Source organism: Ursus maritimus, unplaced genomic scaffold (genome assembly GCF_017311325.1).
Source record: "Ursus maritimus isolate PB19 unplaced genomic scaffold, ASM1731132v1 scaffold_12, whole genome shotgun sequence".
Classification (NCBI taxonomy): domain Eukaryota; kingdom Metazoa; phylum Chordata; class Mammalia; order Carnivora; family Ursidae; genus Ursus; species Ursus maritimus.
In genome coordinates, this window is record NW_024423564.1 from 34,283,921 (window position 1) to 34,300,074 (window position 16,154).

The window sequence follows — 16,154 nt, forward strand, 5'->3', positions numbered from 1 at the left end:
TCATACTTTCCACACATATTCCATCCACAGCCATATCTTTCTTAAATTAAAATTGCTTTTCTTCAAAGCTCTGCCTTTCAAGAAAAGTACAAATAATTTTTCTTTCGTTTACTTTCAGTTTTGTTTGGTTATAGGTATTAAAATATACAGAATTTTGCCTATATTAGTGATTAAAATTAGCTTTCCAGGCTAACCTGAGAGCCTATTAATTTACAAGCAACTGCTTATGCAAATGAATAATTTTTATACAAACCATCAGTAAGTTGTGGCTTACTTATACATGAACAAATATCAAACTTGAGTTCCCAAAAATTGTGATTGCTGGCTTGACCTAGGCAGGCTTCATAATAATTCTCAATTAAAGAATTTATTGGTTAAATGAATACATGAATTATAAAGTCCTAAGTTAATTTGAACTGCTCTACTGCTGTGTGTATATTTTGTATGTATATGCATATGTATTACAGAGTGTATGCAAGCAAATAGAATGGACTAAATTGCATGTTACTTACCTTAGTGAGAGGTTTCCAGGAAAGATCAAGATGCAAAAAAGTAGATGGTACATCAAAAGGAATTTCAATGTGCTCTTCTTTCTTTTTCTCTATTGGTTGAGGGATTAAAGCTTTCTGTGGTCTGATATCCCAAAAACATATTGTGCTTTAAAAAAAATTCACATTTTATTTAGTACAAGTAAGAGGTGTAGCCTTAGAACTATCATACTTTCTGCTGCTACACATTAGCAATGTGATCATGGCTGTGTTTTAATATCTCTGAAACTAAGATTTCTATGACATGGAACTGTTTTACATCTTATATTTTAGAGAACTATACAGTTTATAGGGTTATTTGATGACTTTGCTTGTATTGACACTAATATCATATATGAGAACTGAGTTTAGAGATTGATACCATCTTTTTTTAACATAACAACTTTATTAAGATCTAACTCAGATAGCACAAAATTCACCCACTGAAAGTATACAATTCAATGGCTTTTACTATAGTCAACAGACTTGTGCCACCATCACCACAATCAATTTTAGAAGATTTTTATCACCCCAACAAGAAACCTTGTATAGATTGGTGGTCACTCCTCATTGTCCCCCAGTCCGTTCCCATCAGCCCTAGACGATACCAGTCTATTTCCTGTCTGTATAGATTTGTCTATTCTGGAATTTTCATATAAATAGAATCAGACAGTATGTGGCTTTTGGTGACTGGCTTCTTTCATTTAGCATATTTTCAGAGTTCATCCATGTGGTAGTATATCATTTCTTTGTATTGCCAAATAATATTCCATTGTGTGGAATATGTCACAGTTTATCCATTTATCAGTTGATGGACTATTATGGATTATGCTGCTGTGAACATTTGTGTATGTTTTGTGTGGATGCATAGTTTCATTTCTCTTGGGTATACATTGGGGAGTGTAATTGCTGAGTTATATGGTAATTTCTGTTTTTGATCTTTTGAAAAACTGCTAGATTGTTTTCCAAAGCAACTGTCATTTTTATATCCCCATCAGCAATGTATAAGGATTCCAGTTTCTCCACATCCTTGCCAACACTTGCTACTTTTTGTCTTTTTTTATTATAGCTATCCTAGTGGGGGAAGTGGTGTCTCATCAAAATGGATTTAGGTTGCATTTGCTTGTACTTTGGATGCAACATGTAGGAAATCACTATCTAATCCCAGGTCATGAACATTTATGCTTTTATTTGCTTATGTTTTCTTCTAAAAGTTGCATAGTTTTAGATCTTACATTTAGGTCTTTGTTCCAATTTCAATTAATTTTTGTATACAGTGTGAGTTAAGGGTCCAACTTTATTCTTTTCCTTGCAGATATCCAGATGTCCCAGCACCATTTGTTGAAAAGACTAGTCTTTCTTCATTAAATTGCCTTCATACCCTTGTTGAAAATCAGTCATCCATAGACATATGGGTTTATTGCTGAACTCTATGATTTCTATGTCTATCCTCAGGCCAGTGTCAGTTCATCTGTCTCTAGTTGTAACTTTGTAGAAAGTTTAGAGATCAGGAAGTATGAGTCCTCCAACTTTGTTCTTCTTTGTCAAGATGGTTGCTTTGGCTGTTAGGTCTCGTGGTTTTGATTTGCATTTCCCTCATAGCGAATGTTGAACATCTTTTCACATGCTTATTGGCCAATTTTATATTTTTTTGGGGAAAAGGTCTACTGATAGTCTCTGCTCCTTTTTACATTGGGTTGTCCTTTTATTGTTGAGCTGTAAGAGTTTTATATATTCTGCATAGAAATTTCTAATCCAATAAGGGATTTGCAAATATTTTCTCCCATTTTGTGGGCTATCTTTTCAATTTTTTGATAGTGCCTTTTGAAACACAATAATTTTGATGAATTTCAACTTATCTTTTTTCTTTTATTGCTTGTGTTTTTGGTGTCATATACAGAGACATGATATATAACTATATATAATATATGTTATAAATGTATAAATATATAATGCAAAGACAATATATAATCTGAATATACTATATATATAATATAAATATAGTATATTTATAGGGAAAACAATACATACATAAGCAATGTTGGATTTAATGTGCTTTGTACATAGTAAACATCCAATAAAGGTTATTTCTCCGCTTATTTCTCTTTCCTTACAGGTTGATTATAAAAATCAAATGAGATAATGTGTATGAAAATTCTTTATAAAGCTCCACACATATATACAGAGTATAATTTTGAGTGTATTAAACTTGGTAATACATTTATAATCATACTTGTCAAGTATTTTAGTATAAAAGTGACTTTGTATTAATTATGTGAAAACATATGATGAGGATGGCAAAGAATATGCCATATTAGCTCCATTATTTCTATCACTGAGGTTATGAGTAACCTGATTAATAAACTTAAGATATTATTAAAGAATTTAGATGTGTAAGTTAAAGTATTTAGATAAACGTATAGTAGCTCAAATAAGACTAACAAAACTTTTGTTCATTTATGTGACTTAGTATCTATCACTTATTCATTTTAGTAATGAATTATTGAAAGTATTAATCATTATTATGTTATCAAAACATAAATCTTTGGGAAAACACCACAAATGACACAAAAAGATCTGTAATTACAGTTGGTTTAAAACCGTTTTTCCAAATTAGAAAGATCTTCTTGAATCTCATTTATAAGCATTAATTTGCATTATTCATAAAATGATTTTGCTAAATACAGAAAACTTCAGTTGAACTTTCTGCATAAATTAATCCCATGTTCTTTTTTGGGGATTTTAAAAATTAAAAATTAATTAAAAATTTATTTATTTATTAATTCCAGTATAATTAGCATACAATGTTATATTAGTTTCAGGTATATGATATAGTGATTCAACAATTCTCTACATTACTCAGTACTCATCATGCACTCCTAATCCTCTTCACCTAATTCATTCATCCCCCCATCCACCTCCCACCGGTTTGTTCTCTATAGTTCAGTGTTTTTTTGTTTGTCTCTTTTTTGTTGTTGTTTTTTTTATTTCTGAAATTCCACATGAGTGAAATCATATGGTATTTGTCTTTGTCTGACTTATTTCACTTAGCATTATACCTTCTAGATCCGTCCATGTTGATGTAAACAGCAAGATTTCATTCTTCTTTATGGCTGAGTAATATTCCATTGTTCAGTCACATATTCTTTATTAATGGATCATTATTTTATCTTATTCTATATTATAAGAACCTTGGCATGGCTGAGGTATAAAGATTAGCACTGGTAAGTTTTCCAAATAACTAAAAATTAGCTTTTCTAAATGCATAAGCTTTTTTTTTTAACTTTAACAACTTTTGAAGGAATTGTTTCCAGAATATTCTAGAATATTTCTAAATTCAAGGACCATCATTATAACCAACAATCAAGGACCTGTGTCTTAAATAAAAAAAAAACATGTAATATTTTAAGTCTATTCAGTGTTTCTAAATGTTTTCCAAGGCTACTAAAGAAGAGTATAGCTTTGCATTGTGTTGTTTATCATCAACATCATACCATAAACATTGCTCCATGAATCATTACAATTTTAATTGTTGTATAATATTCCAGATAACCCTACTGGTGGCCCTTTTGGGCAATAATCCCCCTACCCTTGTGCTCTTTTATTTGTTAGCAAGAGCATTCTAATTATTTTGTTTTTTGGGGGAACTGCCCCTTCCCCATTCCATGTAGTCAGGTTGGAACTGTCACTTAAGGTGCCCTGCCATTCCCTCCTTGGCCAAAGGGGTGACTTTGTAATGTAACAGAAGTCAGGTTGGAACTGATTCATTCAGGTGGAAGGGGCTGGCCATTCATTCCTGCTACCCAAATCCCTGGGGTTATTTCTGAGGCCTGAGTCAGCTCTTTCTTTGATTCAGCAACTTTATTACTTACTACCTATAGTATAGGATATAGTTGTGTGGGGGTGGGTATGTATACATATATGTATTCTTTTTACAACATATTTGTATCTATAAAAATATTTTTTCAATCAGCAACAATCTATAATATTCTGCCCTGTTGTTAATGTTTAATTGTTACAAAAAGATTATTTAAGGAACAGAAGATAATTTTAGAAGTATCTAAGAAAAAATAATATATTGTATGAAAACATTTTAGGTAGTGTTTAAAATAAAACTGTGATATTGTGAATTATAAGATATATAAATCGGTTTTTCCTCCAGGATTCTAGCAGAGAGCTTCTAAAACCCTTGGAATTTCCTAGATGTAGAGTGTGGGAAAGATGCCTTTTGTTATGTTAATGAGGCGATATTGGAAAGCACCTAAGGATGGGTGACCAATGGAGCCAACCCTGCAATTAGAGAGTTGGAATTTTCAGTTCTACCCTGACCTCCAGGGAGGGGACAGGTGCTGGAGATTAAGTTCAGTCACCAATGACCAAAGATTTAATCAATCATACCTGAGTAATGAAGCCCCCTAAATCCCTAGGAGGACAAGGTTCAGAGAGCTTCCTGGTTGGTGAACACGTGGAAGTTCCGGGAGAGTGAGCACCAAGAGAGGGCATGGAAGCTCCTCACCCTTTCCCCGTGCCTTGCCCTCTGCATCTCTTCCATCTGGCTCCTCCTGAGTTACATCCTTTTATAATAAGCCAGTAACCTAGTAAGTAAAATGTTCCTCTGAGTTCTGTGAGCCCCTCTAGCAAATTAATCCAACCTGAGGAGGGACTCTTGGGAACCTCCAATCTACAGCCAGTCAGTCCGAACTACAGGTACTGACTTGGGTTTGTGACTGGCGTCTGACGTGGCCGGCAGGGGAGTGGGTTGTGGTGGGGGGAGGTGTTCGAGAGAGCAGTCGTGTAGCACTGAACCTTACCTGTGAATCCTGGTGGATAGTGTCAGAATTGAGCTGTGAGATGCCCAGCTGGTGTCCAGAGTATTGCTTGGTAGAAGGGTGAGGAAAATTTTCCTCCCCACCCCCTCCAACTTTGAAATTGACCCAAGAACTATAACAAAGACATACCAATCAGCTGAACATGTGACAAGTTGACAGCATATTCCATTTCGATTCTCAAAGACAGCACCCTGTCTGTTGATCTGTTTTTTAAAAACACAAAAAGTTAAGTTCTGTGTACCTGGAGTAATGACTTTTCTCACAGTGTTTTACTCTTTTAATATTTTCTTCTTTGTTTTAATTTTTATTAAAAGAATATAACAATATCACAGAAATTTGGAGGATAAGTTTTAAAATAAAATGTAATTCTGCCATATGTTTTTCCAGTCTTTTTTCATAAAAACATTTTTGCATAGTTTTAGCTAGCATGCATAAAAATTTCTATCCTTAGATTTTTCAGTGGATGTAATTTGAATACTAACCTGTGTACTCATAAGTCAAATTTTTAACAGTTTTATAATATATAGATGGTGTATCACAATTTCATTATCCATTATAATTAAAAGTGTAGGCTCTTTTGTATTTTACTATTAATGGTGGAACAGAACATAGGAGTCTTTATGAGATTGTTAAGCAGATAAGGTCAGTAAAGAAGACCTTTAGTGTTACTTTGATTACCAACAGTCACCCAGCACAGGCAAGAGTCCAAGGAGGATTAATGGCTCCTGAGGGTCCTAGAAGTCCCAAATTCCAAATAGGTAGCTTTTTTTTTTTTTTTTAGATTTTATTTATTTATTTGACAGAAAGAGACAGCCAGTGAGAGAGGGAACACAAGCAGGGGGAGTGGGAGAGGAAGAAGCAGGCTCCCAGCAGAGCAGGAAGCCCGATGCAGGGCTTGATCCCAGGACCCCAGGATCATGACCTGAGCCGAAGGCAGACGCTTAACCGACTGAGCCACCCAGGCGCCCCCCAACTAGCTAGCTTTGAAAGAAGGAGAAAGGTTTTGTGGCAATCTATGAAGGTACCACTCTTGAATCAATTCCCTACCCCAATTCCCTACCTTCCTGGTAGGACTGGTGAGCAAGATAGTAATCAAAGGTAGGGGCTCCAGCAGCAAATAAACAGTGAAAAGTAGCAGGTGGGAGGAGGGCGATAGGTGCTGCATGCTAAAGCTGGTAGGTGTCCCAGGAGCTAAGACTCTGGAAATCTGGCCAAAGCCACACCAGCCTGAACGCTCTCTGGTTCCCAAATGCTGTGAACTTCTACTCAACTGATAAGCAATCCACAGTCCGAGTTGCCTCTCTACTGAGCCTTCCCTGCTGTATGAAGTGCAAGACCCCAGAAGTGAGCTTGCTCTGGGCTTTTATGTTTTAATGATTTAAACAACAACAACAACATAATAATATTAATAGACATCTGGAAAATAGGAGGTTTTCTTTTCTTTTCTTTTTTTTATAACAAATCATTAAGGATTTTTTTTTATCAGACATAAAGTGAATCCAAGGGAAAAAAGAAAAGTATAGAGTACAAAAATCAAGTGTTTTTTTTCAGTACCAAAAAAAAAGTTTTTTTATTATGTTCAGTTAGCCAACATATAGTACATCATTAGTTTTTGACTTAGTGTTCAACGATTCATCAGTTGTGTATAACACCCAGTGCTCATCACAACACTTGCCTTCCTTAATACCCATCACCTGGTTACCCCAACTCTCCCCACCCCCATCACTTTCCAAAACCCTCAGTTTGTTTCCCAGAGTCCAGAGTCTTTCATGGTTTGTCTCCCTCTCTGATTCCTTCCATTCAGTTTTCCCTCCCTTCCCCTGTGGTCCTCCTTGTTATTCCTTATGTTCCACATATGATAATATTCCATTGTATATATGAACCACATCTTCTTTATCCATTCATCTGCTGAAGGACATCTCAGCTCCTTCCACAGTTTGGCTATTGTAGACATTGCTACTATGAACATGGGGTGCATGTGCCCCTTCTTTTCAATACATCTGTATCCTTGCGGTAAATACCTAGTAGTGCAATTGCTAGGTTGTAGGGTAGCTCTATTTTTAACATCTTGAGGAACATCCATACTATTTTCCAGAGTGGCCGTACCAGCTTGCGTTCCCACCAACAGTGTAAGAGGGTTCCCCTTTCTCCACATCCTCTCCAACATTTGTTGTTTCCTGTCTTGTTGCCATTCTAACTGGTTTAAGGTGGTATCTCATTGTGGTTCCCTGATGGCTAGTGATGTTGAGCATCTTTTCATGTGTCTCTTAGCCATTCGTATGTCATCTTTGGAGAAGTGTCTGTTCATGTCTTCTGCCCAGAAAATAGGAGGTTTTAATATGAAATATAATTCTACCTATATTTTTTCCAGTATTTTTTCATGAATACATTTTGACATAATTTGTTAAGATGTGCTTGTAATGTTGTATCTTGAGGCACAAACTAGATTATTTCTTAATATGAATTCCCAAAATTTGAATTACTGTTCAAAAAGTTGAAAATTTGGATGATTTAAGAACTAATTGTATTCCAAAAGTTGTATGTTGGAACCAGCAGTGTTAGAATTTACTGGTTTCACCACTGCATCCTTTCTAACACAGGGTATTATTATTTATTAAATTTTTATTTAAAAATTAAATGATCCAAAATAGTATATTATTGTTGCTTTATTATTAATGTCTTTGATATTAGAAAGCCTGAATGATTTTCATGTTTATCTACTAATTGTTTTTCAGTATATGTTTTATTTACTGGAAATCTTGTATTTACCATATTTTAGACCAATATTTTCCTCCATTTTGTTGTTTGCTCTTTGTTAATTTAGAAATTTACATGTGGATGTTTTGAATTTCTTTCAACATTAATTAGCTTAGAAACTATCTCCAATCCAGAAATATAACATTCAATGGTATTCTATTTTGGGTTTTATTATATTTTTCCTGTGATTTGTTATTTTTATTCAAATATATAATCATCTGAATTAATTTGTGTGTATGGTGTGAGCTGGGATGAAGTTGGAGCAGAGAGTTACCCTATATTAAACTTAGAGGTAACAGAAACTGTCTGGGCTATTTGTTTTGGTCCATTATAACTTTTAAAAGTATTGTTGCTTTGCATAACCCATTCGAATATGTTGAAATACCTTTTATAACTTTACTTTTTCATAATATTCTTTGATATTCTCAAGGTACACAGTCGACCCTTAGTGTCCTTGAGGTAAACATTTGGGGAGCTTTCCAGTTTCCAAATTCACTAACACCAGACTTAGTGAGTCAGGTACAGAACTACAAAGCCAAACTGCATTGCAGATGCTAAGCACTCAGCTGGACTCATCCACTGCATGACTAGTTTTCACCTACCAGCCTCACGGCGCATTCAACTCAAAATTGCCTTGACAAAATAACACATTACTATATGTCACAGATCTTCAGAGTTGCTTGCTTCAACTAGCTGAAATCATAAATTTTAAATCCACAAAGGCGGAGGGTGTAAAATATTTGCACTCTATTTTTACATATCAAACTACTATCTTCTTCACTATTGTATTATATCATTGTTAACACCACCTACCTTTTTTTAGTGGTTTATAAGCCATTGAAGTTGAAACATTGGCCTTATTCTCATCCCCAAGTCAGATATTGGCCAGGCAACACTGACACAACTGTTTGATGCCCTGGTTCCTGGTTATTTTATGATTTAAATGTAAATGAATTGTTGACTTGAAACATGCTCTTTCAATAAAATCTTCCAAAATGTACAATCCAGCAGGAGAAAATTATGAAACCATTAAGACTCACCTCAAATGTGTCAGACAGCCAATGTATATCTGTAATTACTTTCTTATGACCATTTTCTATTGAGGAAACTGCACAATGTCTGATGTACGTTGCTTCTTTATTACTGTCTGGTTCAAGGAGAAACATAGGCTGGAAAAATGTCAAAAGAAAGTTATGTGATAATTTCAGAGAGCTATTGCGTGAATTCATACTTTACTCATTATTCCAGTTAGAATTAATAACTTGGAGAAATACTAGTTCAAAGAAAAACATTGAAACTGTGTATAAATGTATCATGTATTTAGGTAATAAGATTATGTACTTTCCCTTCAATGTAGTCTAAGTTTTCATCTCTAAACTTAACAAGAATGATTGATCCACTTCCTAAAGAATCAATGAGATTCCATTTTTTTTTTCTTTTTTTTTTAGAGAGACAGCTAGCAAGAGAGAGAACACAGGCAGGGGGAGTGGGAGAGGAAGAAGCAGGCTCCCAGCAGAGGAGCCTGATGTGGGGCTTGATCCCAGGACTCTGGGATCATGCCCTGAGCCGAAGGCAGACGCTTAACGACTGAGCCACCCAGGCGCCCCAATGAGATTCCATTTTTAAAGGAGTGTTTCCTGCATGCTCACTGTGTCTTGGTGAAGGCCCATTGGTGTTCAGGTTGAAGAACTGGGGATTGAGGTGTGCAATATGGTGGGTGAGTACTGTGTCAGGAGCTGAGGAACCTTTCCTCAACCCTCTTGGCAGCGTCCACAGCTTCACAAAATCATAGTATACGATTATCAGAAAGGATTGTAACCCCTTCATTCTACACATGAAAAAACTGATGCTTGCTGAGGTGAGAAGGCATGTCCAAACTCACAGGACTACAGTCCAGGGCCTACATACATGACCCTTCTATCCCATGCTCTTTCCATGACATCACCTTAGGCAAGTCACTCGGGCCCTTTATTTTATTTAAAAACAACAACAAAAATAACATCTTCAGGTAGGTCCTGCGACTTGTTTTATTGATTTTTTTAAAATCAAGGGCCTACATAAAAGCAATTCAGAACATGTCCACAAACGGATGTGAAGGTGTGGGAAATAATACTCCCCCCACCCCTTGAGTCTTTGTGTAGCTTGGCAGTTCCGTTATGTCCTTTTTGATAAACCCCTGAACTGAAGAAACTTGCAAGTGAAAAGTTATAAAAAGCTAACCTTGAGCGTGACTTTTTTACTTCTACTGCCGCCTGCCTTGATGTTTTCTATGCGATCTGCGTGCGCAGTGATATCCCACATGACAATCTAAAACAGAAATAAAGGTTATTACAACATATTTTCAGGAAATAGCTCATGGGGTCTTAAAGATTTTTTTAAAACCTATTGGTATTGGCATGCACTCTGATGAATCAATCACCTTGAAGGATAATCACATTTAGCCTACTAATAGCAAGTCAGCAATGTTTAGAGCTAACATGACAAAGAATGTTTTCTTCTCTATAAAAGTATTTTTAGCACTTTGATTTTTTTTTTTAAAGATTTTATTTATTTATTTGACAGAGAGAGGGAGCCAGTGAGAGGGGGAACACCAGCAGGGGGAGTGGGAGAGGAAGAAGCAGGCTCCCAGCGGAGGAGCCTGATGTGGGGCTCGATCCCAGAATGCCAGGATCACGCCCTGAGCCGAAGGCAGACGCCCAACAACTGCGCCACCCAGGTGCCCCAGCACTTTGATTTTTGTGCTTATGTTAATAAAGACTAGTCTTTTTTTTTTTTTTTTTTTTTTTAACTCCAGGATAAACAGTATGCAATTTCCTCTGCTTTGGGAAGAGTTCTTCCTCTGTCTTTGGGAATGTGCTGTGACTGTGGGGAGAGCTTTTTTGCCTTGCCTCCAGAAGTAGTACAAACAGTTGTCCAAAAAGTCTAGAAAATGGTGATTTTTACTTAATTGAATATTCTAGCCAACTCCAAGTTTGCCTATACATGAATGGTCATTTTTGGGAAAATGAGAATAAACTAGAATATGCAACACTAAATTAGATTAATTTTCAATGATTAGAAGTCATTTCAACACACAGAAATGTTAACAAAATGTCAGGATTACAGAATTGTGAGTGATTTTATGTTCATCATTTGCTTTTCTAAAATATTCTTTTTTAAAAAGCTTTTATTTATTTATTTAATTATTTATTTACGTAATCTCTACAACCCAGCCTGGGACTTGAGCTCACAATCCTGAGATCAAGAGTCGCTTGCTCTTTGACTGAACCAGCCAGGCACCTCTTTTCTAAAATATTCTTAAAGTTGTATCACCTTCATAATGAGTAACAGAAAGCATTCAGTATTTGCTGGGCTTGGAGGATAAGCTCTGGGTCATTATCATGACCACCAGTTATTGTTGAACAAAACTGAGGGGGAAAATTGTTTTTCTGGTTGTTTTGGTTCTGGATAGATGGTCGCGGATGCTGTAGACATTTATTTTTTTTTAAAGATGTATGCATTTATTTATTTAAGAGAGAAAGTGTGTGTAGGGGAGGAGCAAGGGGGAGAGGGAGAGGATCTCAATCAGATTCCCGGCTGAGCGTGGAGCACGACGTGGGGCTCAGTCCCACTACCCTGAGATCATGACCTGAGCTGAAACCATGAGTCAGACGCTCAACTGACTGAGCCACCCAGGCATCTCCAATGTAGACACTTAAATTTTCAATCACAAGGAAGTTTTCCTAGCCACACATAAAAAGACCATTTACTGTTAATGGTCAAACTCACTGGGTCACAGTGAATTTAAATTCTGATGATAAAACAGCTTTAAGATTTTTGTTTCACTTTATTAGAAAAACACGCTATTGGAGGACAGGATCTAAATTTCATATAAATTAGATAACTTAAAAAAGAAAAGAAGAAAACAAATATGGTATCAAATTATATGTATATAAATTCAGTAATACATGTACCTTTTCCCAGTGAATTTCTGTTCAAGTTCTGGATCATCCCCTATCGACTACCCCTAGAGAAACGTCAGAAGAGGACTCTGGACCAAGAGGTATTAATGCTTGTGTTTTTTGTTCTTCTGTGGAATCTTGTGCAATTCGCAGCTCTAGTCCATGAATACAAACAGATTTGACTCAGTTTTGTTCACGTTAATACTAGATTACCCTGTGGACACCTCGAGTCCTGATGTCTAACACATCTGTACACCCCAGTTCTTGGCACACAATTGGCATACTTTCCTTCTGTCAAATTGAATCCTTAAGTTTAAGAAAAACTACCAATCAAAATATATTACAGAATGTTGTCTAAATTAATAAATGCTGGAAAAAAATCCATAATTACCTGTCCATTTATGCAGCCTCCAGCAATAATATTAGGATCACTTGGACAGAACTTGAAGCAAAAGATGTCATCTGGGCTCTCCAGCATTAACTAAAGTAAACCCCCCAAATTCAAGAGAGAATGAGAAAACCTATTAAGATCATAGGGAGAAAATAATATTAAGACAGTTAAAAGTTGAATTTTACAGCTGTCTATAAGAAACTTGGACATAGAGTCCATTCCCAGAATACCACCTGTGGATGGAGTGAACATTGAATTTGGTGAACATTGGCTATGTGGATGAGAGAGGTACGTTCTCAAGGGGCCCAGATTTCCCCTTCCTCCACCCTCCATGGGTCATTGCTGGGAGATGTTATAATTTTTTATAAACAAAAAGATTATGTTTAGTGTTTCTGAGAAGTGTGAAGGTACATTCTGTGAGGACAAGATACTTGTCTGTTTTGTTCCCTGCTGTCTAGCTAGCTCGGCAGAGAGTAGGCACTCAAAAAGAAAATGTGTTGAATGAGAAAAGATAGAGGTATTGCCAGTGATAATATCTCAAATTTTAAAATAATACAGGACCCAGAAAGTGAACAAACTCAAGTACTGGAGGGTAAGAAGGAAGCTCTGCAAAGAATATACCAGTGTGAAGGAATGGGTATATTAATCATATTTGGCACCTGTTCTAATGTGTTAGCACCAAGCAAACTACATGCATGGTTACTGTTCTTCCTTAAACATTACCATCAAAAATATGGGCCCCAGAGGCCATTGGTTTGCCACCACTGAGCTAGAGTTTCAGACTAGTATTGGAGTGAATCATCTTTGTTTATTTGATACTCTGTGGCTTCTAGAGAAACTTCTACTTTTAAAATAAATTAAAAAAATATTCTCCTATAGTTTTGGTAGAACAAAGACAAAAGAAATCATTTATATTATTTCCTTAAGAAATTATTTGCTTGTGTTTTTAAAGCTATTCTTCAAAATAGAGGAGAGGGTCCTTTTTTCCTCTTCCTAATTTGTGTGAAAGTTCAGCCACACTTCCATGATGTTGACTGGAGAGTAATCCTAGTCCACTAGAAAAATATTAGAAAACCCCTACTTACCATTTTTTGTGGTAATTAGGCTGACAAGAAAGAACTAGAGATCTGTCATTTTAATTTCTAGGTCTATAGTAATTAAAGTACTAGAATATATTATAGTAAAACTGACTCAATTCAGATGAATTAGGGAAGAAGGTCGAAGGGAAGGGTAAGGTTTTAATTAGGGAAAGCCTTAGTTATACAATACTTTATAGAAACAAAATATTATATTTAAGTACATTAAAAAAAACTTAATCTAACACTGTAAAGCACCCTTCCCCTAAGCAAAACTCCTTTTGAGCAAGTGATAGAAATAGAACCCTGTGGGGCAAACTCAGCCTTGTTTTATTTGAATTGTGTGTTTGGTTTGGTTTTAGTTGAACTATTTAAAAATTGGGAGGTTTCACTAAAAAATTCAGATCTGGATTCTTTAAACCAAGTAAGACCACCTGGCAACAAGAGAGCTGAAGAGTAGTTTCTCCACAGATGGACAGTCCACTCTCCAGGGCCAAAGTCCCCACCCCTCCCTATTGTTTCCCACACAGGCATCTGTACGCATTACTGTCGCCTACTGGTGATCCTCAGAACTGAGGAAATTCATGTGAATTAAAATCCATTTGCATTTGAACAAATAGTATTTAAATACCCCCCCCAAGAGTTTGCTTTTTGAAATTGGTTAAACAGTGCTCTTAAAATCATTTTTGAAAATAACGTGTTTGTTCAACAAATCTTTTTAATAAACTAAGTGTAAACTTCAGTTTTGCTCAAATCGATGACAAATTCTGAGTCGACTAAAGCCTACCTTTATAAGCACTTACTATGTTAAGTGGTTATAAAGTAGTTTGCGATTAAAACTGCTAAAGATAAATGTGAACATAGTATTTAGACTACGTGGACAACTCTCCTTAATTACCTGAGGATGTATGGGATCAGAGAAACTCCAGAAAAGAATCAGTGATGGTTGCAGCAATAATTTACCAGAAAAGTGGACTCTCTCTTCAAGGGAGAGTCGTACGGCCACGGACACAGCTATTAGGCCTGATTGAAACACAATTAGAGGTTAAAATCTGCAGCAACTATACATAGAGAAATGTTTTTAGGTTTTGCTTCTCAACATAGTCACTATTCATTTCCATTTTGACGAAACTTGAATAAATGTATTCAATAAAAGACCAAGAGTTCTAGAGTTCTACTGTGTAATACGGTAGCCAGTAGCCACATGTTGCTTATTTAGCACTTGAAAAGTGGTCTGTCCAGACTGAGATGTACTGTTAATATAAAATAAAGAGCGGACTTCAAAGATTTAGTACAGGGGAGCCTGAGTGGCTCAGTCATTAAGTGTCTGCCTTCGGCTCAGGTCATGATCCCAGGGTCCTGGGATCTAGCCCCGCATCGGACTCCCTGCTCTGCTGGGAGCCTTCTTCTCCCTCTTCCACTCTCTCTGCTTGTGTTCCCTCTCTCACTGTCTCTCTCTGTCAAATAAATAAAAATCTTTAAAAAAAAAGAAAAGATTTAATACAAATTGTGTGTGTGTGTGTGTGAGAGAGAGAGAGAGAGAGAGAGAGGGAGAGAGAAGGGCCAGTGTGGGGGAGAGGAGGAGGAAAACAGAGGGAAAGAAACTTTTTCTCTTCGTTCCATCTGCATGTGGTTCCACCTGCACCGGGTCCTCCCCTCCCTTGGCTGCTGAGTGATTTCAGGGAGGTGCGTTTCCTCTCTTGTCCGGTAAGGGGGCGGGGCAGCGGGGGGGAATGGAGCTAGCCTTGAGAATCCCAACAGGTTGAGGCAAATCCAGATTCAGCACTGTACCGGCTGGGTGACCTGAGCCCGTCACCTCCCTGGCTTGAGCTCTGCTTCTGTCCTTGTAGAGACCACAGTGAGGTGCTGGGAGAACACAGGACCGCAGGGTGTCGAAAGTGCTCCAAAGGTGCACTTAGCAGCTGGGAGTGGTCTTATTGCAACTGAGAAAGTGAGCTAGTTTGGATTTTACTAGAAAAGCAACAGACTCTTTCTGGGCCATCACAAAAGAGAACCGCAGTCGTGTTCGTCTCACCATAGATGGTCGGATGCCAGGAGACGGAGGTAACCATCTTCTCTGTTAGGGTATGGAGGTCGGTGAAGGACTGGTACTCTTTCAGGTGGGTATCGGTTTTGTCTCCAAAAGTGCTTTCTTCTTCTGCCAGACACTTCCAGTCATCAATAAATGTGTTCATGATTTCATTTTGCTGCAGGGCGATTTCAACACTATTTTGTTAAAAAAAAAAAAAAGCAAACACAAGATGTTGGATTTTACTATTCAGTGATATGTCTTTCCACATCTCCTCCTACTTCATTTATATGGAAAGGAAAAAATGTTCTCAATTATATTTGGTAACTGGCGATTGCCCCCATGTGAAATAAATGACTTAAGAGAAAAAAACCGCATGGCTGTGAGCTACTGAGAACTTCTAGTGCCAGGAGGCTGTTAGCCGATGGCCTGGAGCACCTTCGTGATCTGCCTGGGCTTCCAGGCCAAGGCTGTGCTCTCCCAGGCCTGTGACCGAGCTGGCAGCTGCAGGGACACCGGGCCTGCCCCGCTCTGCCTCCTGCAGGCCTCCTCTCACAGGCTGTCTTCCCGCTGGAGCTCCCTGCAGGGAGGTGCTTATGTCTTT

General features: G+C 37.1%; 1 protein-coding gene across 3 annotated transcripts in view; it reads right to left on the reverse strand.

Moving 5' to 3' along the window:
• The window catches only part of DNAI3 (dynein axonemal intermediate chain 3), a 63,174-nt gene that overhangs the window by 26,848 nt on the left and 20,172 nt on the right, over positions 1-16,154 (reverse strand). For all 3 annotated transcript variants that reach the window (XM_008690655.2, XM_008690652.2, XM_040627086.1), the window contains exons 9-15: positions 15,557-15,747; positions 14,420-14,544; positions 12,446-12,535; positions 10,334-10,420; positions 9,154-9,282; positions 5,486-5,559; positions 513-657 (exon numbers count right to left, since the gene is read on the reverse strand). In XM_008690655.2, the coding sequence (XP_008688877.1) occupies positions 513-657; positions 5,486-5,559; positions 9,154-9,282; positions 10,334-10,420; positions 12,446-12,535; positions 14,420-14,544; positions 15,557-15,747 (841 nt within the window). The remainder of the gene's footprint in view (positions 1-512; positions 658-5,485; positions 5,560-9,153; positions 9,283-10,333; positions 10,421-12,445; positions 12,536-14,419; positions 14,545-15,556; positions 15,748-16,154) is intronic.